Genomic DNA, 27,627 nt, shown 5'->3' with positions numbered 1-27,627 from the left:
CCTTCATTGCCCAGAGCAGTGTGGTTCCTTCAAGCTGCTCCTTCTAAATACCAAAGAAAATTCTCCACTTTCACCATCTGATGTGTTCTCATGAATCATTCTTTAAAGCCAAGCCCGGGTCTAAATGTCACCCACATGCTGATTATACAAGCAACACCAAAAACATTGCTCCAAGGGTGAATCTGGCATCATTTCTGAGATCTTAAATTTCTTGGGAAGCAGGGTTTTTTTTTTCAATAATTTTTAAAATTCCTATTTAAATTATTTTATGTTACCATGAGAAAGTACTACCAAAACCAGATCACACGAGCAGGGAGATTTTATGTAACTTGAGTATCACTCATAATTATTACATCGGACACCATGTACTGAGCAAGCCCTCCACATCCCTTCTCGGGCTGCGGTATCATCCTGGTCGACTGTATTTGGGTATAGGGAATGTACCTGGCCTTTGATTACACTGGTCTTGTTGAATGTTGCCTGTCTTAAGGAAGAACCAAGGAACTTCCATTTCTGGTGAGTTCATTTTTGATCTTAATGTAACCCCACATTATTCTGATGAATAACATTCATGTTTACAGTTGAACTAACTTGTCAAGCCAGGCTTTGCTAGTAGAAGGGTTCCTATGGGCCCTTCGCCCAGTTGTGCAAGATGCTGTAATCATTAAATACAAAGTGGCAAACTCTTTAAAAAAGATGCTACATAAATCTCTACCTGCAAGACAATGGCTAAATAAACCATAATATATTTATACTGTGGGATACTATGTAGCAGTTAAACCAAAGGAACTAGATCTTTCGGTAACAATGTGGACAGATCTCCATAGTAGATTGTCTAGTGAAAAGAGCGAGCTGTGGAATGGAACATAAAAAATGACATTTGTGTAGAAGGCAGAATGAAAGACAACACCAGATATAGAACAATAATATAGCTTTCCTCTAGATAGATATATAAATAAAACGCCTCTGGGAAAGTGTGGTGATGGACTAGATTCAGAAACAACAGTGAGAGGAGACCTTACGCTATCTGAAAAATTTTAAGTTGAAAGGAATGAATTCATACATTATCTATGCAAGCTAAATTACCCTGAATCCCAGCTGAATGCATCTGGTTATATTTCCACTGGATCATGAGATGCCATTAGAGGGACAGCCCGGACATGTCGAAGAAACTGGGGCCTGACTGTTCTAACTGGTGAAGAACGGACTGTATTTGTGGCTTTCCCAGCGTTCTGCTGAGAAGGTGTCTGAATGAACTCACTCTGCAGATATCCGGCACCACTAGCCATCGATACAATGGAAATCTTAATTAAAAACTATAACATAACCATCTTCTCCCTCCATAATCAATTCTATACGTTGCCATCATCTCAGGACAAAAACTTGACATAGAGTCATGTCCTGTCAGTTACGGCTTTCCAATTCCGAAAGAATCTTTGATGGTTTAGTATGAAAGTATGGTATTAAAATCAGATGTTGAAAATGTGCAAATATTCAAACCACGAAGCCTAACTATTCTTCATTTAAAAATGTGGGCTCTCCTACCCGGCTATCAATTTCTTCATGTCACCTAAGAAATTATGTACCAGACACGTGATGGTGTGACATTTGGTACAACCATGGTGGCAAAGATTCCAGGTGTGGCTCAGGTCCCATCTTGTTTGGGACAGGCAAAGTTACACTGCATTAACAAATCACAAACTTTCTAACAAGTTCCTCCTAATTTTCAAGTGGCTCAACACAACGAGCATTTATTTCTCACTCTTTCCCCTGGGACCCAAGCTAGAGGGCAGCCCCCACCTGGGACGTGGCCAGTCTAATGGCAAAGGACAAATGTCAGTACTGCTCAATGGCTCTTAAATCTCCAACTTGGCAATGATGCCATCATTTGTCCTCACATTTCATCAGCCAAAGCAAGACATGTGCCCGCAATGGGAATCAGCAGGGCAAGTGTATGTAATCCTTCCCAGGAAGGGGCAGCAAGCATTCTGAGTAATAACATAATCCACAAAGACCCAGAGAAAGCTGCACGAAGTCTACTGGCATTTTACATTATTGGAGGAAGGACAAAAGAATGGATTAGAACTTCAAACTTTGAAAGCTCATAGGTTTTTAAGGTCAACTAAATATAGTTTTAAGTTGGAGTATCAAATAAGCCATCTACCTTTTAGATGTTATATTAACTTAGCAGCAAAGAACGCCCCCCATCTTATTGGCTTAGCACCGCATACATTTCTTTCTCTCTCAGGTTATAAGTCAGGGCTGCAGAGTGGGAGCACTGCCTGCTCATTTTAGGACCAAGGGATGAAGGGACAGCCATTGTCTGGGATACACCATTATCAGGGAAAGAAAAGCAAGAGGTAGAACCCAAAAATGAAATCTGTTAATGCTTCTTGCAAGTGGCTACTTCCCACCTCTCCCTCCCTCCCTCGCTCACCACGGGTCAAAGTAAGGCACAGGGGCAAACTTGACCCTGGGTGGAAATGCTCCTGGTCTAGGGGGGGAGCTGCAAGCCACATGGCATGGTGGCATCTATCCTCCTTTTACAGGTGGTGGAGCAAACAGTGGGGGACAGTACAACCTTCCACAGATGCTCCTCAGTGTCTCTATCTACACACCATGTATTTAGGAACTGGTGGGCATGTTTGTTCCCCGGATAGATTATTTTTTTTCCCTTTCCTGTAGTCATACTAACTCTTCTAAGGGAAACCGTTCAAATATTTTGTTTCTTTGCCCACTCAATTTGGCACGGTGATTGCTTTATTTAGCTTTAGGATAACCTTTTTTTTAAATATTTTATTTATTTATTTGACAGAGAGAGACCACAAATAGACAGGCAGGCAGAGAGAGAGAGAGAGGGAAGCAGGCTCTCTGCTGAGCAAAGAGCCCGATGCAGGACTCGATCCCAGGACCCCAAGATCATGACTTGAGCCAAAGGCAGCAGCTTAACCCACTGAGCCACCCAGGCGCCCTAGGATAACCTTTCGAATGGTGATCTGCTCAGAAAAATCTCACATTTAAAAAAATATTTTTTTTTCTGCTTTAAGTTTTTATTTTGAAGTCACTTTTAAACTCACAAGTTGTAAGAAGAGTGGAGTTCCCTGGTACCCTTCAGCCAGCTTCCACCCCCCACCCCCACCCCCATGATAACAGCTTACAAAGCCAGAGTGGATGATTAGAATCTAGAAACAGATATTGGTACACAAACCTATGGATGTTACCAGTTTTTACATGCACTCGTTTTGTGGATGTGTATAGCCCCATGCAAATTTGATCACATTTACAGTCACGATGAGAAAAGCTCCATCACCACAAAGAAGCCTCCTTGTACTAATCCATTTACAGTCACATGCTACCCCCTCCATCCCCAACCTCTGGCAAGCACTGAGCTGTTCTCTGTTAGATAAATTTTTATAGCATTTCTTTAAAGCACCCAATAATGTTTGTGATAATTAAAGATCTGGTTAGCTCCAATGCCATGGTTTGAAAGGAAAATAAAATAGGAACATAAGAAGCATCTTAATTATGTGAACCCTTGCCAGCCCTGAACAAAGTGATTTGTTCCCCAAAGAAAAAAAAAATTCATGGCCAAGTTTATAGGACTATCTGAGAACACATCAGAGATAAAAGGAAACATATTTATTCAAGAGTCTCCAAGAGCCCATCTTCTCTGTTTAATTTAGGAAAGACAGAATTGGGTTGTCGGTCATGTGAGAAACCCCGACATTCTAAGACGTGTGGGACAAAGTCTGAACCTAGCATTTCATGGTAGGGAGATGCTGCCCTTCTCTTTGTCATGGGCTTGGAAAAGTATGTTATTTGCAAGAAGGCGGATTTTCACAGCTCCCTAAAATGCTGGAAGATTCCCCAGCAGCTGGTGTTTGTTCAACTGATCAAACACAACAGAGCAGGCAGAAGGTGTATCCCTTTCTCTCTCCTGACTGCAAAGTTCAGAGGGGGCAGGATTCTTTCTTTCTTTAGGTACGTCTGATTCCTTCTCCAGCTCATGTAGTACTCCTAATAAATACTTCCCAAATAGCAAGCCCTCCTAGCTCCAGCTCTAGCAAGCCCTCCTAGCTCCAGCTCTAGCACCCCAGCGCCTGGGTGGCCCAGTTGATTAAGCATCTGACTCTTGATTTTGGCTCAGGTCATGATCCTGGGATTGAGTCCCACATCAGGCTCTGAGCTGGGCGTGGAACCTGCTTAAGATTCTCTCTCTCCTCCCCTCAGTCCCTCCCCTCCTTCACAAGCACTCTTAAAAAGAGAGAGAGAGAGAGAGAGAAGGAGAGAGAGAGAGATTTACTACCTGAGGGCCAGTGATCTTTTTAGTTCTGCCCTAATGTGTATTTTCTTTAATGTGCAGCTTATGGCCAAATTTTGTAGTCACTTGTTAGTGTTCAATTGTTGATTTGCCCATTCATTTATACAGATAAAATCATATTCATAAGAAAACTAGAAAGTATGGTTAAGTAGAAAGGAAATTATATACATATATGTTAATATTTTGACACATTCGTCCAAGAAAGACGAGCATGTATGTTTTCTTGGGAATCATACTAAATAGAGTGATGGTCTTGGGGCGGGGGTCTTTATTTTTAAACAACTCATCCTAAACATCTCTTCATATCATTAAATACAAGGCAGTATCACACTTTACTATATATTTCATCATGTGGAGGTACCATCGGTGATTTACTCAATCCCCAAGCCCTGGATGTTGGTTTACTATTCACTTTTGTAAACAACACTACTGTATGTGTCTGTGAGCACACACCGTGCAAACGTCTTAGCTCCTAGAAACCTTGGGCCAATGGAATGAACATAAAATACGAAATTTAAAAGCTACCATGAGCTTTTAAAAAGCTTATATAAGCCAGGGGTTTGATTTTGATGAACGCCACGCGGGCTCTGCTGGATGGTTGCTGAGCCTTTCGGCAAGCTCACCAGAAACTAGTTTTCAATTTAGCTAAAAAGTGATACGTGGGGGCGCCTGGGTGGCTCAGTGGGTTAAAGCCTCTACCTTTGGCTCGGGTCGTGATCCCGGGGTCCTGGGATCGAGTCCTGTGTCAGGCTCTCTGCTCAGCAGGGAGCCTACTTAAACATAAATAAATAAAAATACAAAAATAAAAAAATAAAAAGTGATACGTGACTCACGGCTTCTCCTTGGATTTTTGTCAGGTGGAGGCATTTGTCCCTGTGTTAGGATCCCCCTGGTCGCTCTCTGACTGCTGAGAGCTGCCACAAAATGGTGGCTGCCTTTTTTTTCCCCCCATCTCTGAGGCTGCTCTCTTCTCAAGGATTTATTTGTTCTTCAATCCCCCCTCCTTTTTTTTTTTGGATAGTAAATCTCCAACCATTTGTCACTTAAGGATGACTGGTCTAAAGCCATAAAATGGCAGAACATCTTACAAATTAAAAAAAAAAAATTTCTATTTCTGGCATTAGCTTCGCATGGGTGCTCTGGGTTTGGCTCTGCAGCTGTGCCTGGGTGAGACCTTTCCATCTCAGCCTTCCCGCGCGAGAGGCGCCGTCTCAGGGACAGCTGTGTTGTCCCTCGGCATCTGCCGCTGCTCCCTGCCCATCTCTGTCCACGCATCTTGGGCTGGGAGATGTGTGCTGGTGGTCTGAGGGCCTGCACGCCTTATATAGAGGAATTCTTCTCTTCCTCTGCCTTTTTTTTTTTTTAAAACAATGGGAGGTAAAACGAATGCACTTTCCTCCAACTGTGACTTTAAATCCATCGCAAGCAATAAATGCCTCCCGGAACTCTGGCCACGGAAGCACCTGCTCAGACCTCCCCAAGAAGGACGAGGGTGACATCAGAGACCTCCGATCCGACGATCCGACGTCTCCAGCTGCTGGCGTGACGGGGCAGCTCTTAGAGAAATCTGGAGTCTGCCTTGGGATGGCAGAAACCTACTACACACATCTGAACTGTGTTCTTCTGGCTTTTGTTACATAAAACAAACACCAAACAAACATATCACTGGGAACACGCTGTTGTTGCTCCTCACGAAGGGCTAAATTAAGGCAGAAATTCAGGTTGTTGGCCCCACGAGGGGTTAGCCTCAGTGCCTGCTTCTCCCCTCCTGCAGGGGGAGGCTGGGAGAAGGTGTCTGGAAAGAGGGGGGCGAGGGAGGCATGTGGCATGGAAATATCTTTACACGAACACCTCTAACTGATGTTCTTTTTATTTGAAGAGACAGAAATACCATGATAGCTAGTATTCTAAAAAAAAAAAAAAAAATTTTTTTTCCCTCCTTGTTAACTGGCTTAAACTGAAGAGGGGAAAAAAATCAACATTTAAAGCAAAAGGGGAAACGTAACAAAACCGAATGGCAGCCGGTGGTCCACTATGACCTGTCCGAAGGCTGCCCTAGACCCCCGTTGGTCCAGCTGTATAGAGACGACTCAGAAACATATTTCCAATGTGTCTGTTTATCCGTTCTTCCTAAGAGGATGCTGCGGTGGGTGGATGAGGTGCGAACACTTAGGTCTCAGAGGACTTGCATTGTTTCCTTTCCCCTTGTGACATGGCCATGGAGGGTTCCGGGAAGGACAAGAAACTGAAGCTTAGGACTGAAGAAAGATCCATGGCTATGGAGCAGTAAAATCAAGATTTCAACCCAGGCCTTTGACTCAACTGATGGGTCCGACCCTGTCCTAGATGTTGAACCCAAGGCAGATGCAGGTGTCAATTGGGCATGAAAGCTCCTTCAGGCATTGAAATGAATTTGATAATAGTGTAGACGCCCAAACTTATGTTTTCCAGGTAACACAAACGGACATAAAGAAGAACACTCTTTTCCCCTTGAGAACAGAAAAATACCCAACAAAATGTAAAGTAGCAGCTAATAATGTATCATGAAATGGTGACAAAGGTTAACAGAAGTTTCATTCTTAATATCTATAGATTCCCATTTCTTTTTTTTTTAAGATTTTATTTATTTATTTATTTATTTATTTATTTGACAAAGCGAGAGAGAGATCACAAGGAGGCAGAGAGGCTGGCAGAGAGAGAGAGAGAGAAGCAGGCTACTCGTTGAGCAGAGAGCCCAATGTGGGGCTCGATCCCAGGATCCTGAGATCATGACCTGAGCCAAAGGCAGAGGCTTAACCCACTGAGCCACCCAGGTGCCCCATGGATTCCCATTTCTACCACTGCATACATGTCCGGGCTGGAGGAGAAAGCCAGATACCCTTTAATTCCACTAGAGGGAAATAGAATGACAGTGAGAGATGCAAGTCTAGAAATTTTAAAGATTGTCACCAAGGGTCCTGATGAACTTGTGTTTCAGAGTGCACATGGCCCTCTCCTTTACAACCATCTCCTCTAGAGAAGTGAAATCAGGCTGCAATTGTCTTCAGCCTCCATGATCACATGCAACTCAAACATTCTGTTCTTTCTAGGAAGTGATTTTTCTATTCTTCTGAATCAAGCCTACAGCATCGGACAGCCACACCAATGTACTTTCACAAAGACTGGTATGCATAAGCGTGTATATCCTGCACACATAGAAATTTCAACAGGGAGGGTAGCCTGGGACAAAAAAAAAAAAAAAAAAATGCCATGGGAGACCTTCTTACCATCTACGGAGAGATGAGAGATTTGTTCATCAGGCCAACGAGGGGTCCGGCTCAGCGCTGTCCAGCAGAACCTTCTGACAATGTGGGAACGCCTCACAACCTGTCCAGTCCAGCACAGTCACCAGCAGCTCTGTGCTGAGCTCTCGGAATGTGGGGGCTTCTACTGAGCAGCTGGATTTTTAAATTCTCGTTTACTCGTAATTCATTCCAACTTCAATAGCCACGGTGGCTAGTGGTCACAGTGCTGGATGACACAGATTTAGAACCCCCTTCCAGAGACACCCTGTGTGTTCAAGTCTATGCTCCTTTCTTCCTCCTCCTCGTCAGAGGTCCCAAGATGCAGACACACACTGGGAGGGAGCCGTGGATTCTCTGTAGATAACCAGGCAGGTGGGACTATGAATCAGTGGCTGGACGGCTCTCCCAAGCCGGCCTTTCATGTGAACCCCGCTTTGCTGTCCTGAGCCAGGACTTACAGCCACACATCTAGTGTCCTGATGGCTTCGGGCCCCACTCCACGAGTCCAACCTGACCACAGTCCTTTACACCATTCGCTGCCTGGCACACACCATTTCCCGGCTCAAAAACCTCCAGTGGCTCCCCACTGCCTTGGTCCCGCCAAAATCCAGTTTCCTAGCCTCCGTTCTCCCTATAGGACTCCCTGTCAGCTGTCCATCCCACAAGCTAGCCTTGGTGTCTGCTCACAGGCCTCCCTCCCCTACGGGGAAAAGCCCTCTCCTTGCCCCTACCTCTTCTCAGCATGGCTTCTACACATGCCTCAAGGCCATTGGTAGGCTGCCTCCTCCCTGAGGCCTCCTCTGATTGCCGCTGCTATGGTTTCCTTCTTTTGTTTCAGAGTCGGCTCCCACCCTAACTACCATTTTCTAAAAGTTTATAAAAGATCTTTGTTATTTATTTGCTCTCTACATACACCCTTTCTTTGTCCTCACCTCAGGGCCTTTGCACTTGCTGTCCCTGTGCCCGGAATCAGGCACCCTAGCTCTTCACATGGATGCCTCCTTGTCATCCAGGGCTCAGCTCAGCTTCCCCTCTCCTCCTGCTCAGAGAGGTTCTCCTTGATTCTCCATCCAAAGGACTCCTCCACGCAGTTAAGATGAGCACTGAGTAATGTACAAAATTGCTGAGTCACTACACTATACACCAGAACCCCTATAACACTGTATGTTAGCTATACTGGAATTTAATGCTTTTTATAAGGAACCCTCCAGATACTCTGTATTCAATATCTTCATTTATTTCTTCACTTAATCTGAAATTATTTTTCTTATTTAGTTTTTTACTTGTTTAAATTCTGCTTTTTCTTTAAAATGTAAATTCCTTGAATAGAGGGACCTTGTGTCTGCCTGTTCATGGCTGAACCCCCAGTACCCAGAGCAGATCATGGCATAAAGCAGGCTCTTCATGAACTTCTGGGGGAAGGACCAGATCCTGGATTGCCTCCCGATGGCCCAGAAACTCAAGAGATCAGAGACCGTATCTCACATCTCCAGGGAACTCCGTACATGTTTGCGGAAGATCGTGACAACTAAAATTCTGGTTATGAACGTATCTGTTTGTAACTGGCTTCCCTCTGTGACTGCTAATCTCATTTTGCAGATTACAGATGGAGATGGCCATGGTCTGCATGTGATTAACTATGAACTCAGCATTCACGAGATGTCTGCAGGCTGCAGATGTACCAGGATGGTTATTCCATGCACTTTTAAAGACCCTTTTTTTAAACGTGGACTCTCTGAACTTAGTTGCCCGTCTTTGCTAAGGTTTAACACAGCAAACACGTCAGAGGATTGGGAGTTATTTTGACACAACTGAATCAATGCCTCCAGTGTGATTTTCCTGGTCATGTCCAGAACCCATATGCAACCAGAGAAGATACGAGACTAGCTGTTAACCCTTGCCATTCTCGGACGTTTCTGTGACATTTCCTAAGAAAATACATCAACATGAACACCAAGTCAGCTACCGGCATCTGTCTTCAAAAGTGCACCCTGTTCATCAATGGAGCATTCAGGCTTAAATGTTTTCACGTAACTCTCATCCTAAGAGCCATGATTCCATAAAGAAATCTGGTTCTGATGAAGATCTAAAGAAATTTCTACTTCATAAATGGAGCAAATGATCCTCTTGCTTGATAGACCAAGTGGTATGTCAGAGGTGATAAAAGTTAATTGCTTATACCTGGTTTTACAATAGCAAATTTAGAGCAAAGTAGGTCCTTTAAAAAAAAAAAAAGATTTATTTTTATTGGGGGGGAAAGGGCAGAGGGAGAGGGAGAGAGAATCTCAAGTAGACTCCCCGCTGATCACAGAGTTCAAACTCACAATCCTGAGATCGTGACCTGAACTGAAATAAAAAGTTGGCTACTTCACCAACAGCCACCCAGGCTCCCTGCAAAGTAGGTCTGTAGGCAGGAAGGACAGCAGGAAAAAGGGGCTTGTGGGACTGGGAGGTCCTCCATGGATAGAATGCCTCAATGAGTAGAATCATGATTCTGATGAACTTCAAAGAAAAATAGACACACCTGAACTGCAAAATTATAGCCAAGAAAAGGTCATTTCATTTCATGCAACTCAAACCCTCGGCCATTCTCTTGGGCTGGCCCTCATGGGTCTCTGCAGCCCAATGCCCCGAGGTTTCACTGACTAGACAGCTCCATCCAAAACGTCAGGAATAGAAGGGAGACTCCTTACTTGACAAACATGAAGATCAACCTGAGTCTTCTCCATGGAACCTGGGGCTCCTCCCCCGTTAGGCTCTCAGGGGTTAGTAGGTGTTAGAAGCAGATGCACAGGCCGGAACTAAGTCCTTGAAAGAGCCCAAGTGAACTTGTGGTGATGAATGGATATAGATTTATTTTGCCTCCATCGCCAGAGGACAACTTCATCATGGAACTTCAGAGCAGAATTATTTTCAGATGCTCCGAGATAAAATGGATTTCAAGCCTCAAGGCTATTTTGTTAGCTGCAAGACAGATCTATTTCCCCCTAGAAAACACAGAGAATAATTGAGAGGGGGTTCAGGAGAAATTGGGACTTTCCAGGTAGAGTAAATGTCTCCAGTTCCTGTGGACTGATGGCGAGGCATCTGGACAGGACACGACCGGCTCACAGTGTCCGTGTTCTGTTGAAAACATGCTCACTTTGGCTTCTTGGAATCACTCAGCATCCTTGTACTGGGACACGAATTTCCTCCCAGCCACAGACACTCCTAGGTTCCTGACCCAAGTCCATTCCTCTTTTTCCTTCCCCTTAGAGATTTCTGGGTTTTATGGGAAAGACAAGTCTATTTGACAAAATGCCCTTTCTAGCTTCTCTTGCAGCTACAGATGTAGCCTTGTGCTCTGGCCAATCAGATGGAAACACAAGCCTGCAGGTCATTTCCAGGAAAGCTGGGTTTTCCTGCAACTGTTGCTTCCCCTTTCCAGCTTCTTAGCTAGAGATGGAACAGCTCTTTATGACCAGATGTGATCCTATTCCCTCTTTGGAAATGGAGATTTGGGGCGACTCTTATAAAAAAAAAAAAGAAGCTGGAGTTTTCATAATCTCAGGAAAACAGGCTAACTAGGCTGCCCAAGAGGTGGCTGAGTGGTTTTGTCTTTTTTATCCCATCTCATCAAATTTTCCCAGAGCTGGAAGAAGGAGAGAGCACGGCTTCTGCTTCTTTCTCGTTACCGTTCACTTGACGGGGGACAGAGCTCATCAAGGGAGCACTGCTGTTTGAAAGCCACACCATCTGTTCTGTATGGGACCCCTGTTGATGGATCTGTGCTCTCAATGACCCCATGGTGGCCATTTAAGGGAACATGTGACAATGTGGTTGACCTGATTTTTTTTTCTTAATTGCCCCAAAATGCCTGTTTTCTTAGATGTTTTGGGTTGTTTCTAAGCAATAACTGCCCACATTCAAGCTAGCCCCCTTATTACTGTATAATGTCATAATGGCATTAGGAAAGCAAAGAAGCGGGGGGGAAGGCTTCTGGATATTCTACAGACAGCTTGCCTTCTCTCCTTCCCTCCTTTTCAGCAGTTGAAAAGGGACTATCATAAACTTCTTAAAACATCTGCGTAATGGGGTTTTGTGTTGAGACACTGAGTCGGGGAGAGAAGAGAGGACGGGTTTCAACACCATTGAGCTTGGCCAAGACCCGTGGCTTGGAGAAATCTGCTCAGCCTTGCCAGCCCTCAGAGCCTTTATTTCATGGATGAAGATAATGATATTCATTTGAGGGGCATATTAGGCCCTTCTGTGGCATATACAAACCAGCCTTAATGGATATTTTTAAAAATTTCCCACGGGGAAAATAGGCCATGTGGAAATGCCAGGCATTCAACTGTCACTTCCTCCCAGGGAAAAAAAAAAAAAAAGAAAAAACAAAACAAAACAAAACAACCCAAAACCAACACCAGCAACAGCCCCACTTAGATCCAACGAGCTATTGCTCTCACTGTTAAAAAGCTCTAAATGCTTCTGCCTCCACATTTGGCTTTAAGGGTTTCCTCAGACCCACAGCCACCTGCCAGGGTCATAGACTAAGTCAGAATACTTTACACAGATAAGAGGGAAGAGGGTAAGAGACGAGAGACCCCAATTTGCTTCCTTTTGCAACCAGCTCTGACTTCCATAATCCAGTATTCAACGAGACAGACTTCATTGCAGCCGTGTCAGCAATGGCACACGGCGTGTGCCGTCGCGCAATGTTATTTCCTGACTTTTGGTCCTTCAGCTGCCTTAGAATACCACGCAAAACTGCTAAGGCTGATGTATCCTTTCGGTCTATAAGCCTTAACTTTCTCAGCTCTTGCGGGGAGGGTATGTGATATCTGGGGCTAATTATGCTCAGTGGGATCAATTTCACTCCTATGGGCTCCCCCTCCTTACCTACTTGCCGGGGAGAGTCTAGAGATGCTAGAAATTAATAAAAGAGAACACAGATGATCAACGATGGATGAGTAAATGAAGAGAGGGAGGGAGAGAGGAGAAATTCACGTGGGAGGAAGTGGGACACACTCTCTAGTTAAAACTCTTTAGATATTCAGCAAAGATCTATGCCCTTAGCCTCGCCTAGGTCCCTGTAGAACGCCGACACGGAGTACACATGTAGTACATTCCCCAGAATATGAGATGCCTGAGTCAGACTCTTATTAAAATGCATGAGTAAAGTCTCAAATTCTGTAATCCTTTGTTACTTGATGTCTGCTACTTATTTTTGACAATCCTGGAGCTGTTCAATGCCCAGAATGTTCTCAAAACAGTACGTGGAATGAAAGTTTTTATCATGGTTAAAAAAAAAAAAAAAGTCTTAATAGGTCTAGGGATAGTTCATCTGTTTTATAAATGAAATACTTGCAATATGCGTCGATAGTGGCCAGTGACTAGCAAAGATGATGCATGCTCACCTGGGGGGGGGGGGGGAGTAATGAATGAGAAGGTAAGCAAGAATGAAGGCAAGAACAAGCTAAGCTTAATGGAGACGATCCCAACATCTCCAGACCAGACTCCTTCAATAGTGCACTGAAAGAATAAAGTCACCCTTGATCTGAAAACTAATGTAGCATTTCTTCTGACCGTACTCCAAGGTGACCCTGCGGGGCCAACTGAACTTTCAGGACACAATAAGTTTCTGGCACCAGCAAGGTCTTAAGACATTATTAGCCTCTTAGCCTGATAAAATCTCAGTATCAGTTCAAAACAACATTAGTGTAGCTCTCACTGGAACACAAGTTCCCACTAAACCAAAGAGTCATCAAGGTGCTTCATTTCCAAAAGTCCTCTATGTTCTTTACAGGAACGTGACAAAGGCAGTCCCGGCAGTCATCAGATGGTTGAATGACCCGATTTCAGCAGGGTTTTTAGGAAGGGAGGGGAAACGCCATGCCCACCTGTGGCCACGGTTGGGAAGGTGCCCGGTGGTTCCTTCCCTATTGGGATTTGGGTTTTGGTAGCTGGAGGCAGGTCTGCCTAGGCTGGCCGGTCCCTGCCAGTTCATGCATAATTCACCCAAATGGATGGAACAGGCCCATTAGGGACAAACCCTGGCCTGTTTCCCCTGGTTCGTCATCAAATCTGTTCTCTTTTGATCTCACATCCTCTCCTTTGATATCGACGGAGCTGGTGTAAGTCAGACAGCGACAGGAGATGGCTGGTGGCAGATGGACTGGGGGCCACCTAGAGAACAAAGTTAAGCTTCCAACCCAGCCAAGGAGCCGGGGGTGGGTGGGGGGAGTCCAAGAACCAGATTACAAATGTGCAGAGAAACAGCCCATCCCTAGTCAGGTTGAAAGACATGGAACAGACCAGATATTCCACATTTAAAACCCGGTCCATCCTCCTGTCCCCGTCAGGCCTGGCGATGAAACAGCGCCTGAACATCTGTGTCCTTTGATCTCAGGCTCCTCACATTTTTCACTAGGAAGAGACGGGGATGACATGTTGTAATGCGTTCTATGTCACTTTTTCAGAGGCTGTCGTTAATAAATGTTCTGTGTTAATCAGAATTATAGATGAGGAACGATTTCTTTCTTCCTTTTTTAAAAAAAAATATTGTGAGCTCTTCAGACCTGTGTCCTTTCCTTACTCAACCCCCCGGCCCCACCCCCCAGCCACAGGGAATCCAGCCCCCCAGTTCCCCTCCAGAAGCTGACCATGGCCCCACCCTCTAAGTCCTCCCATAGCTCCCCAAAGCCTGTGAGAACTCCTCTCCAGCTCCCAGCCCCCTCTCCTGCCTCAGCTTCCAGCCATTCTGCTCTTTCCCTTCTGCTTGGGTCCCTCTGGCACAGACGCTTATGGCGTTCACTGCAATTACAACTCATTAAGTGTGTGACGATGGCTCAGAGCACATGGGTCTCTCGGAAGCACAGGTCCCACCTGGTGGTTTCTGCCATCCTGGGGACAGAGGTGCCTACACACGCAGCTCCAAGCCCCTCTGTGTAAATCACAGAGGTGGACGGAAACGGCCATTGTGCGAGTCCCCGCTTTGCAGCACCAGTGCCCAGCATGGGGCTGGGGCTCAGCAGACCCCAAGAAGACGTTCGAGGCGTGCACTGAGTAAGCCAGCAAACTGATCCCAGCGCCTCGGAGTTCCGTCCTCACCGCACCTCCCTCATTTCACATGTGAGCAGAGATGTGCTGGTAGACACTAGGCTCTCCGGCACCAGGGCAGGATTAGAACCTCCGTCTTAGGGTTGAAGGTACAATGTTCTTCCCATCATCATAACCAGGGTGAGGAGACAGCCACTTCAATGTGCCAAATATCTATCTAATGTGTGGATTTCTGCCTCATTTTGATTTTTATTTCATTCTTCCCAGAACTAAGATTCACAGACACTCAGCAGGTAATGATCTGCTTGACCATAGCCAGAGACCCTCAGACTGAGCCTTCAGGAAGGTCTGTGCATTACAAAGAGACTTGTCTATTTTTCTTACCTTCAGAAGCCGGGATTCAGAACAGTGATGAATGTCTTGTTGCCTAAAACCTCACTCAGCAAAATGGCTGACCAGAGCATGGAGCACTTTTTCTTGGGTCTGGATCTAGAAGTAAAATGTTGCATGTCCTAATGCCAGTCACAGGGACTCTGGAGCTCCGTCCCCTGTCCCCTCACGCAGGGGGAAGCCAGCATGGCCCGAGGCAAGGGCTGTTGTTCTAAACCATGATTTTTTAGCCCAGAAACAGGGTTCCGTCTATGGTTCACTTTTCAGATTGGGCCTTTCATCCCCCAAATGCTAATCTTCAGAGCCTTATGGGATATAATCCCATTACAGTAGGGAATGCTGGTTACCTACCCTGTCTACTCTCTCCCTCTCTCCTTTGTAACAGAATCCCCATTTTGGCTGGGCACACTGAGATTTGTAGTGGAAGAAAACATTTCTCTAGCAGTGACGTGTGGCCATGTGACAAATGAGCACATGGGTCTCTCGGAAGCACAGGTCCCACCTGGTGGTTTCTGCCATCCTGGGGACAGAGGTGCCTACACACGGGGAGCCTGGATGGCTCAGCTGGCTGAACACTGACTCCTGATTTCAGCTCAGGTCATGATCTTGGGGTCCTAGGGTGGAGTCCTACAGTGGGTTACATGCTCAGCAGGGAGTGTGCTTCAGGATTATCTTTTTACCTCTGCCCTTTCCCTTGCTTGCTGTCTAAAATAAATAAGTAAATCTTTAAAAAAAATAAGTGTAAGGACTTTCTGAAAAGCTGCTTAAGAGGAGGTCATTCAGCTGGAAGAGGTAACCCCCCCTTTTTTTGGCATATTGTGGTATGCACCCCAGATGTGAGGGCTGGAGCTTCAGCAGCCCTTTTTGGCTGTGCCCAGGAGCCATGAGCTCAGACTGCATGGTGGAGACAGAGCCAGACAACGGGAGAGCTGCTCCATAAATCCTGGTCTGCTCCCCTACACACTCCTCTCACACGAGAGAGAAGAGAATGCTCTTAGTTCATCTGCCATCATCTGGAAGTTTTCTATTGTATACAGATGCGTGCAAGTCTTAACTGATAGGCCCATGATTAATAACCAGGTCTTGACGCAAAATTGGGATGTCTGCAATACATCTATCCCTAAACCCTCGCTGGCCGTAAAGACAAAAATGCATGCTCAGCTAAAAGAGCTAGGAAAAAGATATAGGACTTGACATTTGTGGAATACTACGTATTTGACAAACATGGTATTTCGTAGCCACAATGTTGTATAAGGTACAAACAGTCCCCCCACTTTCACAGATAAGGAAACATAGGTTCACGTAGCTTAAAGAATCGGTTCCATATCAGCTCTCAAGTGGCTAAGAGTCACATATTTGGATGAGATGGACTTATAAAAGAAGGTGACTTCACAGAATTAGAAGAGGTAACGTATACAAAGGTGTCTATCATACGGTATGTACTCTACAGCATCAGTTCCCTTCTGGATTTTTAAAAAGTCCTTCCTGAAACATACAAACACCCACATCCCACATTTTTGAGGTGGATTTTGTTAGATTATTTCATTTGGGAGTTGACTTCCATGGAAACCTACAATCATTTAAAAAGTCAGACCTGAGAAATGAAGTGGCTGGGTTTGCAACCTGGGTTGAACAGCAGGCAAGCACCTGCCACTCCATATACCTCTCCCCCAAGATTCCTGTCCACTTGGGACCTCAGAATGAGACCTTATTTGCAACCAGGGTCTTTGCATAGGCAGTTGGTAAATTAAGATGAGGCCCTCCTGGGTTAGAGAGGGCCCTAACTCCAATGGCTCGTGTCCCTATAAGAAGAGGAGAGAGTGGGGCACCTGGATGGCTCAGTGGGTTAAGCATCTGACTTCAGCTTGGGTCATGATCCCAGGGTCCTGGAATCGAGCCCCATGTCAGGCTCCCTGTTCAGCAGGAAGCCTACTTCTCCCTCTCACTCTGTGCATCCCCCCACCATCCCAGGGCTTGTGCACTCAATCTCTCTCTCTCTCTCTTGCAAAAATAAATAAAAATCTTATAAAAAGACCAAAAAAAGATAAAAAAAAAGAAAAAGAAAAAGGGGAGTGAACACACCGAGACCCAAGAGAGAAAAAGACCATGTGGAAACAAAGGCAGAGAGATTGCAACGATGCAGCCACAAGCCAAAGTGTGCCCAGAGTTGCCAGGGAACAAAGCAAGGAAGGATGACTCTCTAGAGCCTTCAGAGAGAGCATGGCCCCGCTAGCTCCTTGATGCTGAACTTCTAGCCTCAGGACCTCAAGGGATGACTTGTCTGTTTTGAGCTACCAGTCCGCAGAAATTTGCTCCAGCGTCCCTAAGAAATTCGGAGCCCGGAAACATGTACAGTATCACAGAGCACTGACCAGTGAAGGTATTTATTATACTGAGATCCATTTCTGTGTATCGGATAAATAACTCTGTAGGCTGCTGTGCAATTTGACCCCCCCGTTTTTGTTTCTCATAACCACTGCTGTGTTGTCCTTGACTCAACTCCTAGGAGCCTGCACCAGGCTCTGGGATTCTGGCTGAGAACTCTAATTAAGGGTCAGTGTCCTACCCCACCTGCTGGTGGTGTCCTCGTTACAGACTTGGGGAAAGTCAGCTGTGGTGGGTCGGATACACCAATAAACAGCTGCTAATTAGATTTGGAGATCAGATGTGACTTTATCATGGAAATAGAAACAATCCTTGTACACAGTTGCAACTTGTGTATATTTGCCTAATTCTAAATGTAATGTTCTATTCTTCTGAAATTAACGGAATCAAGTTTAGTGTACTTATGTTTGGAATATCAAATGAATAAACATGACTTTATACATACCCCATAGTTTTACAAGTCTGTGACGGAGAAACCCAATAATGATAATTTAAAGACAGAAACGATAATTTCCTTCAACTGTCTGCAAGAAAAAAGGTTTTGTTCTCCTGGAGAAATTCACAATACGACAAATGAGATACTTATCTCTTGAGTTTCCATACAACTTAGCTAAAGACAAAAAACTCCAATGGAAACAGTCTCAATGGCACATATGAGTTTCGAATTTATATATCATGAAAGATCCATAAATATTAAAATGCTCTCAATGGAGAACAGCTATCTCCACTAACTTAGTAGTCTCCTCTGTAGTTCTAGCACCCAGCCCAGCAGGCTATGAAAGGATTCACAATTCTATATATGTGCTGTATTTACTATATTTATATTATCAAGTTCAGATTTCTCCAATAACCAGAATGATCCCTAAAAGTAGGTGACACAGAACTATAGCATAAGTCAGTCAAACTGCTTATAATGTCTCTTCGGTGTTTAAAATATTTTCCATTTGGTTTTCTACTCACACAACAAGACATGCTTAAAATAAAAAAAGTACTCTTATCATTGCACGATGAACATATAAACAACCCAATTATAAAATGGGCCAAGGATTTGAATAGACATTTCTCTACAAGAGACATGCAATGACCAATGAACACATGAAAAGAAGCTCCATATCATTAGCCATGAAAACCAAAACCACAATGAAATGCCACTTGACACCCACCAGGAAAACCAGATTCAGGAAGATCAGCAACAGTTGTGTGGGCGTGGATGTGGAGTGGCTGGAGACCTCATACGCCATTGGTAGGATTGGAAAATGGTGCAGCTGCTTTAGAAAATGGTTTGTTGGCATCTCAAAATGCTGAACATAAAGTTACCATACAACCCAGCAATCTACTTTCTGGTGTATCATCCAGAAAACTGAAAAGGTGTGTTCACACAAAACCTGTATGGTTATGTTCACGGCAGTATTAGTCACAAAAAGTGGACACTGGGGCACCTGGGTGGCTCAGTCAGTTAAGCGTCCAACTCTGGATTTTAGCTCAGGTCATGATCTCAAGGTTGTGAGATTAAGCCCCGCATTGGGCTCTGCACTGGGGATGGAGCCTGCTTAAGATTTTCTCTCTCTCCATCTGCTCCTCCGCACTCCCAAAGGATAAAAGGTGGACACAACCCCAATGTCCCTCAATGGATGAATGGATAAACAAAATGTGCTACGCCACACAGTGGATATTATTTGGTCACTGTTGGGGAGAAAGAATTTCTCTCCCCTTCAAGGGTTCTTCTAGCTGGACTGAGAACTGACATGAGACAGATTAAGAGGAGGAGATGAAATGTAATAGGTGTACGTATGAGGCATCCACACAGACATGGACATTGCAGAGATAGGCAGAATGAGGTCTATATGTCGAGGAGAAGGGGGAGAGGTTTGGGATTTCTGAGGAGAGGAATGCAATTCACAGGGTGATAAAAAGAGCACATTTTGGCAATTAGATGTTTGCACGGCCATACAGTTGGGTCACGTGCATAAAATAGATCTCTGCTAATAGCCCTTATTCTGGGAAAGACTCCCAATTTAGATGCTTCTGTGTAGTTAAGGGAGGACAAAATTTTCTCTTGAGCCCACAGGGTTTGTTTGCACAGCTCTGTGGATATACTCTGTAGATATAAAAATCACTGAACTGTACATTTTCAGTGGGTGAAATTTGTTATGTGAATATCTCCATAAATCATAAAAATGTGGACAATGGTATTTTTAAAACAAACATAACAAAAATGTAAAGCAATGCTTATTTTCATTCACAGTTGGAAAAAAAAAAAAAAACCTCTTTGCCAAAGCAAAACAAAAATCAAGGTGGCCCCTTTGACAATTCCTTCAAACTCAGTCATATGGGGGGTCCCCTTTCTCCTTCCCTCTCTTTCTCAGCCATTCCCTGCATCTCTTGGGGCTCTGGTCAAATCATTCAGACAGTGTGACACATTTTGAATTGAGCTGGACAGCTGCTTGGGGAAATCGGTAACATCTTCCTAGATGACAGACAAGTTAATGGTTTTGTTGGCCAAACTGGAGGCTCCAACCCATGACTGGGCACAGACAAGGTCTAGTCCCACTCCTCTCACTTCCCAGTCTCTGGCTGGTCTCTCCCATTTCTGCTTGCATCCCGCTGTGCTGTTCACACTGCTTACTACTGGCAGCCACCGCTGCCCCATGCAGCCACTCGACCCTCAACAGTCCCTCCTTCCTGTACCCTGGACTCACTCGGTTGATCATGGGACTTAGTGGCAGAGGGGAAGCACCACAGTCTGTGTTTGAAAAGCCAGTGGTTCTCTTGCAATCCCATGGAATGATTCTAAGTGCATCCCGAAGAGAAAAGTTTGTGAAGGAAGAAACAAATCTTGCAAAATTCCCGTGTTTTATTGATCTTATTTGTATTGTTTTTAGAGAGAGCGTGTGTGAGCAGGGGGGTGGGGAGAGGGAGAAGGAGAGGGGGAGAGAGAATCTTATACATGCTCCACGCTCACAACCCAGAGATCGTGACCTGGGCCAAAACCAAGAGATGGACGTTTGTTTAACTAAGCCACCCAGGCACCCCTCCCTTGTGTTAAAAAAAAAAAAAAGAAGAAGAAGAAGAAGAAGAAGAAAAGAAATAAAAAAAGAAAAAGAAAAGGTTGAGTCATACATATTAGGCTTCTTCTTCTTTTTTTTTTTTAAAGATTTTTATTCATTTATTTGACAGAGAGAGACACAGCGAGAGAGGGAACACAAGCAGGGGGAGAGGGAGAAACAGGCTTCCCGTTGAGCAGGGAGCCCAACGCGGGGCTCGATCCCAGGACCCCAGAATCATGACCCGAGCCGAAGGCAGTCGCCCAACAACTGAGCCACCCAGGTGCCCCCATATTAGGCTTAATGCTCTTTTAAATTCCAAGAAAACCAGTCAAATGGATAGTTTACAAAGGTAGCTGAATTGAAAGCTCAGACCTGTGAGGCAGAAACAGGAGTTCTAGATCCCACCAATGAACTGGATGGTCCCTGCTGTTTCTCATTCCTTAGGTGGGAGGAGTGGATTGTGCCCCCCAAGCCCGGCTGATTATCAGGATCACCTGGGAACCTCTTTTTTTTTTTTTTTCTAATAAGTCTTTTCATAATGGAAACTTCCAAATATATGCAAAGAATAAAAGAATAGAGAGAACATTCAATACTGAGTAGCCGTTTCCAGCTTAAACAATGATCGACTGGCCTGTTCCCTACCCCAGAGAATATCCCTACACTTTTTCCTCCTCCTTCCACCCTTCCTGCAGAGCTTTTCAAGGATACAGATTCCTGGAACACACTCTGTGGGCTTTGTTCTGATGCATCAGGTCTATAATGGGACCAGAGAATTGTTTTTGTTTCTCCTAAAGATTCAGTTTGGAAACTAGTGCTCTGGAAAGCCCTTGAATTTCTCTCTAGCAACAAAAATTCTATCAGCTTAGGATGTACAAAGCAACCAATGCCACAGGTCAAGTTTATGAAAAAATAAAAAAATATATTTTATGTACAGTAAATGTTCTTCATCGTCCCTTGAGCCTGTGATGAAGAAGCTGACAGTCCTTGTTTCAATTTGAACGTGGACCTGGAACCTCAAGAAAGAATAATCTTCATTGCAGGGTGTGGAGAAGCTCCCGTTGTTCCAGATCATTCTAACTACTTGCTTGGAACCAGACCGAAGTCCACCACCACCAAAGTGAGAATTTAGGTGTGCAGGAAATATTACACAGCACATAAACTTCAAAATTAAACCAACTGGTTCAGTACGCTCTGAGATCAGCTGATAGGAATCAGCACCAAAGCGTGGACACAGTAGTAGACGCCACCAAAACTCTACCCTATTGCCTTGCAGAGGCTTCGCAGTTGGCCAATATCTTCATCTCTGACAATTTTATCTGTAACTTAATTCCCTAGGACCATCCTAGCTTTCAAATTAATCCAACTTTCTGACAATGCCTTGTCCAGAACAAACACCCAGATCTGTAAAGATAGCTGCATTCAAAAACCAATTTTTCAGCCTTCCAGCTAGAATACAAAAAGTCTTATTAGCAAGAAACTTGATGCTGCATTCTTGTTAAAATCCTAAACATGGAAGGGACTTCAGGAACCCTGTAGCTACTCAGACTAATAATGAATTTTTTCATTTAAAAATATCACCTTTAATTTCTTTTAACTGGTGTCCACGTATAATCAAAATGACAATTTCCACTGAAATAGATATAAAGCCAGAAAAGTGAGACCAACTGATCCTCTGGGCATCCCAAACAGCCCCTGTACTTGAAGATCAGACTTCACGTACCCACAAAAACCAGGCTACCAGTGAGCCGTTAGCTGGACGCGGAACCTAGAAATAGTAACTAAGGCTTTGTGTGCATCCACTTAGTAAGTAACCTGAGCTGGCCAAGGAACTAGATGTTGCTACAAGACTAACTTTTGTAGCTTGGTATATGTTCCCTGGGATCAACACCAACATATACAAGAGGAGAAAATGACATGGTATTTTCTAAACTAGACCTCAACAATTACCCTAAAATTTTAAAGCAAGCTGTGCTTACCTTTATGTGAGATTCGGATTATGATGCATTTTTCACAGAGGGGCTGGTAGAAGCAATCCATGCCTTCCTCCCCCCAAGAGGATAAGTTTTTAAAACATATTTCATAGCTTGCTTGCAACAAAGTCTCCACTTCACTGATTATCTTTGAATTTTTTCCAAAAAAACTATGCAAATTAGAAAAGCAAGAGAATCATTTAACCCTACAGTAGTTTGGCAAAAGTACAACTAATCCATGGTGTCTTAAGCACATTTTTCTCATTAAGATAAAACTGCCTAATTAATATTTCAATTTGAAAGCCAATCAAGTAAGCCTGCATCGTTTGGGTTTTATTGATTGGAATAATAAGCATAAAATTAATAAATACTCTAGGGAACAGAATTCTTTTTTTATTTTAAAGATTTTATTTATTTATTTGACACAGAGAGAGGGCACGCATGCACAAGCAGGGGGAGCAGCAGGCAAAGGGAGAGAGAGAAGCAAGCTCCCCGCTGAGTAGGGAGCCTGACACGGGGCTCGATCCCAGGACCCTGTGATCATGACCTGAGCTGAAGGGAGATACTTAACCTGAATGAGCCACCCAGGCACCCCTAAGGACAGAACTCTTAAAAATAAAGTCTATTTATAAAAATGTTTTATAATTTTTTTTGGTAAAGATTTTATTTATTTATTTGACAGACAGAGATCACAAGTAGGCAGAGAGGCAGGCAGAGAGAGAGAGGGAAGCAGGCTCCCTGCTGAGCAGAGAGCCCGATGTGGGGCTCGATCCCAGGACCCTGAGATCATGACCTGAGCCGAAGGCAGAGGCTTTAACCAACTGAGCCACCCAGGCGCCCCTATAAAAATGTTTTAAATCTTAAAAGTGACTGCATCACAAACAAGAAAACAAAAAATTTCCCAGAATCTCACCAAACTCAATCATGGGATCATTCTAGTATACTTCCTTTTGGTAATTATAAACAACTTTCTTTTTGTAAAGGTATACTTAGAGTAACTGTAACTTTAAAAATCTTACTTTTTCATTAAATATTAGGTAAATTTAGTCATGTTGCTGTGACTTTGAATAATTTTCAAATGAATGGATAAATGAGTCATAATCTGCATCATTAACTTCATTAAAGTTAACAACACAGTGGACATATTCATGTATAAAACTTTTTATATTTTCGTATTCTTTTCTTACAAGAGAGTACTAGAATACCCACAAATATTTTAGAGCTCTGGATATACATATTGCCAGCTAGCTTTCCAAGAGTACTACCAGTTTCTAATGCAAACTGACTCATGGAAAAATATGTGATATACTCTCTACCAGCCACGGATACTGGGCGTTTAGAAAAAAAATTTTTTTTTTTTGCTAATTAAATATGTGAGAAGTGATCCTTCATTTTTCTAATTTTAATATTTCTGCCAGAGTGCCAGAATAATTTCTATTTGCTTGTTAATTATGTTCCCTCTATTGTGAGCTCTCTATTGTGGTCCAATTCATCTACTGGAGACCTTATAAATTCATATGAGCTCTTTACTAGACTTAATAATCCTATTACCTCCTTGTTGTTGTTACTGTTGTTTGGTTTAACTTTGTTAAAACTGATAAAAAGAAGGGCACCTGGGTGGCTCAGTGGGTTAAGCCTCTGCCTTCAGTTCAGGTCATGCTCCCAGGGTCCTGGGATCGAGTCCCGCATCAGGCTCTCTGCTCGGCAGGGAGACTGTTTCCTCCTCTCTCTCTGCCTGCCTCTCTGCTTACTTGTGATCTCTCTCTCTCTCTCTCTCTCTGCCAAATAAATAAATAAAATCTTTAAAATAAAAAAAAATTGATAAAAAGAAGCCCCACTGAAATGGAGTTGGGAGGTTCGGGAGGGGAGGATCTCGGGCTCCATCACTCCTTGTCAACAGCAGACCCAATTGGAAGAAATGGACCTAGCAGGTGGCTACCATTTTACTACCTGGCAGGGGAAGGAAAGGCTTTCATCCTGCCCTGGCAACAGTCCAACCAATGAGAGACACTCACAACTCAGCCAATGAGAAGCCACCATACTTTCAACTCTGGCTTTACTCCAATGGATTTTTTGTTTATAATAGCTTTCCCAGGGAGGCCTGGGTGGCTCAGTAGGTTATGAGTCTGCCTTGGGCTCAGGTCATGATCCCAGGGTCCCAGGATGGAGTCCTGTATCAGGCTCTTTGCTCAAAGGCAAGCCTGCTTCTCCCTCTGCCTCTCCCCCTGCTTGTGCTCACTCTCCCTCTCTGACAAATAAATAAAATCTTAAAAAAAAAATAGCCTTCCCAACCTCCCTTTTTCCTCTATAAAGTGAGTGTATCTCTCCTTTGTTGTCTGGACTTGCCGGTGGTTTTGCCATACCTTGTTTGTTCCAGATTGCAATTCTCTCCTATTCCTGAATAAACCCATCTTTTGCTAATAAAATGGCAGGTTTTTATTATTTTTTAAGAGACAGTGAGCATGCGCATGCTCACGTGTGCAAGCATGCAAGTGAGTGGGGATGGGGGAAAGGGCAGAGGGAGAGAGAGAATCTTAAGGAGACTCTATACCCAGTGCGGAGTCCAATACAGAGCTTAAACTCACCACCCTGAGATCATGACCTGAGCCAAAATCAAGAGTCTGATGCTTAACTGACTGGGCCATCCAGGTGCTCCACTGGCAGTTTCATTTTCAAGGTAACAACTTTATTATATTTAACCCCTTTAAACTCTCAAGTTTATTTTTATGCATGGTATGTATTAAGTCTCTAAATATAGGATTACCTCCAATTACTGATGACTTTACTCCAAATATCTTTTACGGAATAATCTTTCACTTCCCATGGAGAAGTAATTATACATTGATAAGTAAATTGATAAGTAGTAAACAACTCAATTCAGAAATATCACCCCCCTTCCCCTACTAAGGTGAACACATGCTTGGAAAAATCTAGGTGACACGGAAAGAAGAGACCAGAATGCCATCGTTACTCATTTACCTACCACAGTGATGACGTGCTTATATATTTATGTGTGTGTACCTATACATACAATGACATATTGTTATCTCACTGTGGTTTTGATGATTAATTCTTCCATGAGACATCTGGTGTTTTCCCACCAACAGGGAAGCCATTTTCTGATAGGAAAGGCACTAAGCTTTGAAGTCCCACAGACTTCTTGACCTCTTGTCCCCACTGGGGAGCTGGGTGAACAGGCGGAGATCTAAACTCCTGGGCCACAGTTCCTCAGCTGTACAATGGTGACAGTCATGCCTTTCTCAGGCTGTTAAGTTGCTAGGACTGGGCCTAGAATGCAGTAGGCACCTAATAAGTGGTCATCGTTACCACTGCCCCCATATTGGCCCTATACTTGGAATAAAATAATGTGGAATCTGGTGCCCCCTATAAACACAAGGTCTAGTTTGCAAACCCTGTGTGTACATGATCCCAGGATCACAATGTGGCAAGTACACTGATGAGCTATTCACAAGGAACCACAGGAGCGCGGGAGAGAAGGTGCCCCCATCTAGGGGGAGAGGCGGGGACCGCTTCCCAGAGGAGTCAACCCAGACAAAAGGTCACTCTTTACCATCCTATTTCACAATAAGCATGCTTCTGCCAAAACGACTTAGCAGGCCATTATAGGCAACATAATGGGTCTTGGTGGTTAATGGTTTACAAAATCCTAAAATTGAAATAAGAATTGAAATTATTTTATGTTATTTTTCAAATTTTATTTTGTAAGTGGATCCCAGATAGTTACTTCCTCAGAGAACACAGACCAATTTGGACTTTGGAGCGGGCTGGGGATTTGGCTAAATCAAGGCATACACTCAAAATCAAAGATTTTATCTTCTGAGAAGCAGATGCTATTGGCATGCCTTAAGAGAACCCTAATTAAGAAGTGTGCTAGAAGGCTTGTACTTTGTCCTGAGCATAAGCCACTGAGAGGAATTCCACAAGCTATGTCTTCACTCAGCAGCTAGGCCAACTGAGTTCCATCCAGGACTCAGGTCCAACCAGCAAAGGGACAGAGAAGACCACCTCAGCTAGGGCAAGCATCCTGTTCCAGGGCCTTCCTCTCATACAGAAGAGCAACACATGGTACAACAAAATCCTGTGCGTGGCCTTCAAAACCCACGTTTTCCTCTAGAAAGTAATTCTCACAATACTTAGTACTCTGAGATTTGCCTATGGCTTTAGGGAGTGCTTTATCCTGCCAGGAAGCCTTGCTGTCTCCTGGGCCACCTTCTTTTCCTCACAGATGTTGCCAGAACTTGCCTGAAGCAGGTTTTTAATTTGGAACTAATATCTGTCTCACCCCCTCCCCCCCCTTTTCTGAACCAACCCTGTTAAATCTTGTTTGCCGAAAGGGTTTAGGACAGCAAGATTCGGTTCTGGTGGATGTCACAGAAGAGAAGTAGGCAGCCGAAGGCGGAAATGGATGGAGAGGACGGCCTCGGAAAGACAAGGGGGAAGGCAGAAACTCTAGTGTCCATGGATGGATGAAAGAGATCATGCAGTCTATGCACGCAGTGGGATGGGAAATAGCCTCAGAAAAGAAATTCAGACATAGGCTACAACACAGATGAACTTGGAGGATAGGCTAAGTGAAAAAGCCCATCCCAAGAGGACAAATCTTATGTGATTCTGCCGTAGGAGGTCCCTAGAATAGTTAAAATCAGAGACAGAAAGTAGAGAGATGGTTGTCAGGGGCTGGGAGTGGGGGGATGGGGTATTGGAGTTCAATGGGTCAGTGTTTCAGCTTGGGAAGACAAAAATGTCTGGAGAACATCATGATGGTTACACAACAAGGTGATTGTACTTAATGCCACAGACATGTACACTAAGAATGGTTAAAATGATAAATTATATGTTATATATATTTTACCAAAATTAAAATAAAAAAAGAAAAAAGGAATAGACAGAAAAACTCGGACTACCCAAGCCCGCTCAGAGGCATCTCAAGCACTGTGTTCATTTTAAGATCAACAGGGGATTCTACTTCAGTGCTTGTGTATAGAAGAGCTTAGACCTAAAGTGCGTTCCTTCTCGACAACCAAAGAAAACACAAGTGACATTTTCAAGGCCACTGTCATTCCTTGTCCTAAATTAAAAAAAAATAAAAAGGTCACGTGAGGCCTTTGGGACAGTGGTTCTCTCTCATTCCTTGTCCTCAGAGAGAGGATGAGCTCAGGAAATGTCCA

At 44.0% G+C, this 27,627-nt stretch overlaps 1 protein-coding gene across 3 annotated transcripts in view; it reads right to left on the bottom strand.

The window, feature by feature from the left end:
* The window catches only part of LOC111158087 (protein kinase C alpha), a 393,808-nt gene that overhangs the window by 134,647 nt on the left and 231,534 nt on the right, over positions 1-27,627 (bottom strand). The window contains exon 1 of one of the 3 annotated variants that reach the window (XM_022519919.1): positions 8,538-8,560. The exons of 1 other annotated variant lie outside the window; for it this stretch is intronic. Coding sequence is in view for 1 of the 2 variants with exons in the window: in XM_022519917.1 (XP_022375625.1) it covers positions 7,588-7,590 (3 nt within the window). In the remaining variant the exon portion in view is untranslated. Of the gene's footprint in view, positions 1-7,587; positions 7,612-8,537; positions 8,561-27,627 lie in introns of those variants that run through there. One more of the 3 variants, XM_022519917.1, reaches the window with a different exon arrangement.

The sequence above is a fragment of the Enhydra lutris genome, unplaced genomic scaffold (assembly GCF_002288905.1).
Source record: "Enhydra lutris kenyoni isolate GAN:26980312 unplaced genomic scaffold, ASM228890v2 scaffoldscaffold57, whole genome shotgun sequence".
Taxonomy (NCBI): domain Eukaryota; kingdom Metazoa; phylum Chordata; class Mammalia; order Carnivora; family Mustelidae; genus Enhydra; species Enhydra lutris.
The sequence above is the reverse complement of the archived record's forward strand: the minus strand, read 5'-3'. Positions and strand labels throughout refer to the sequence as shown.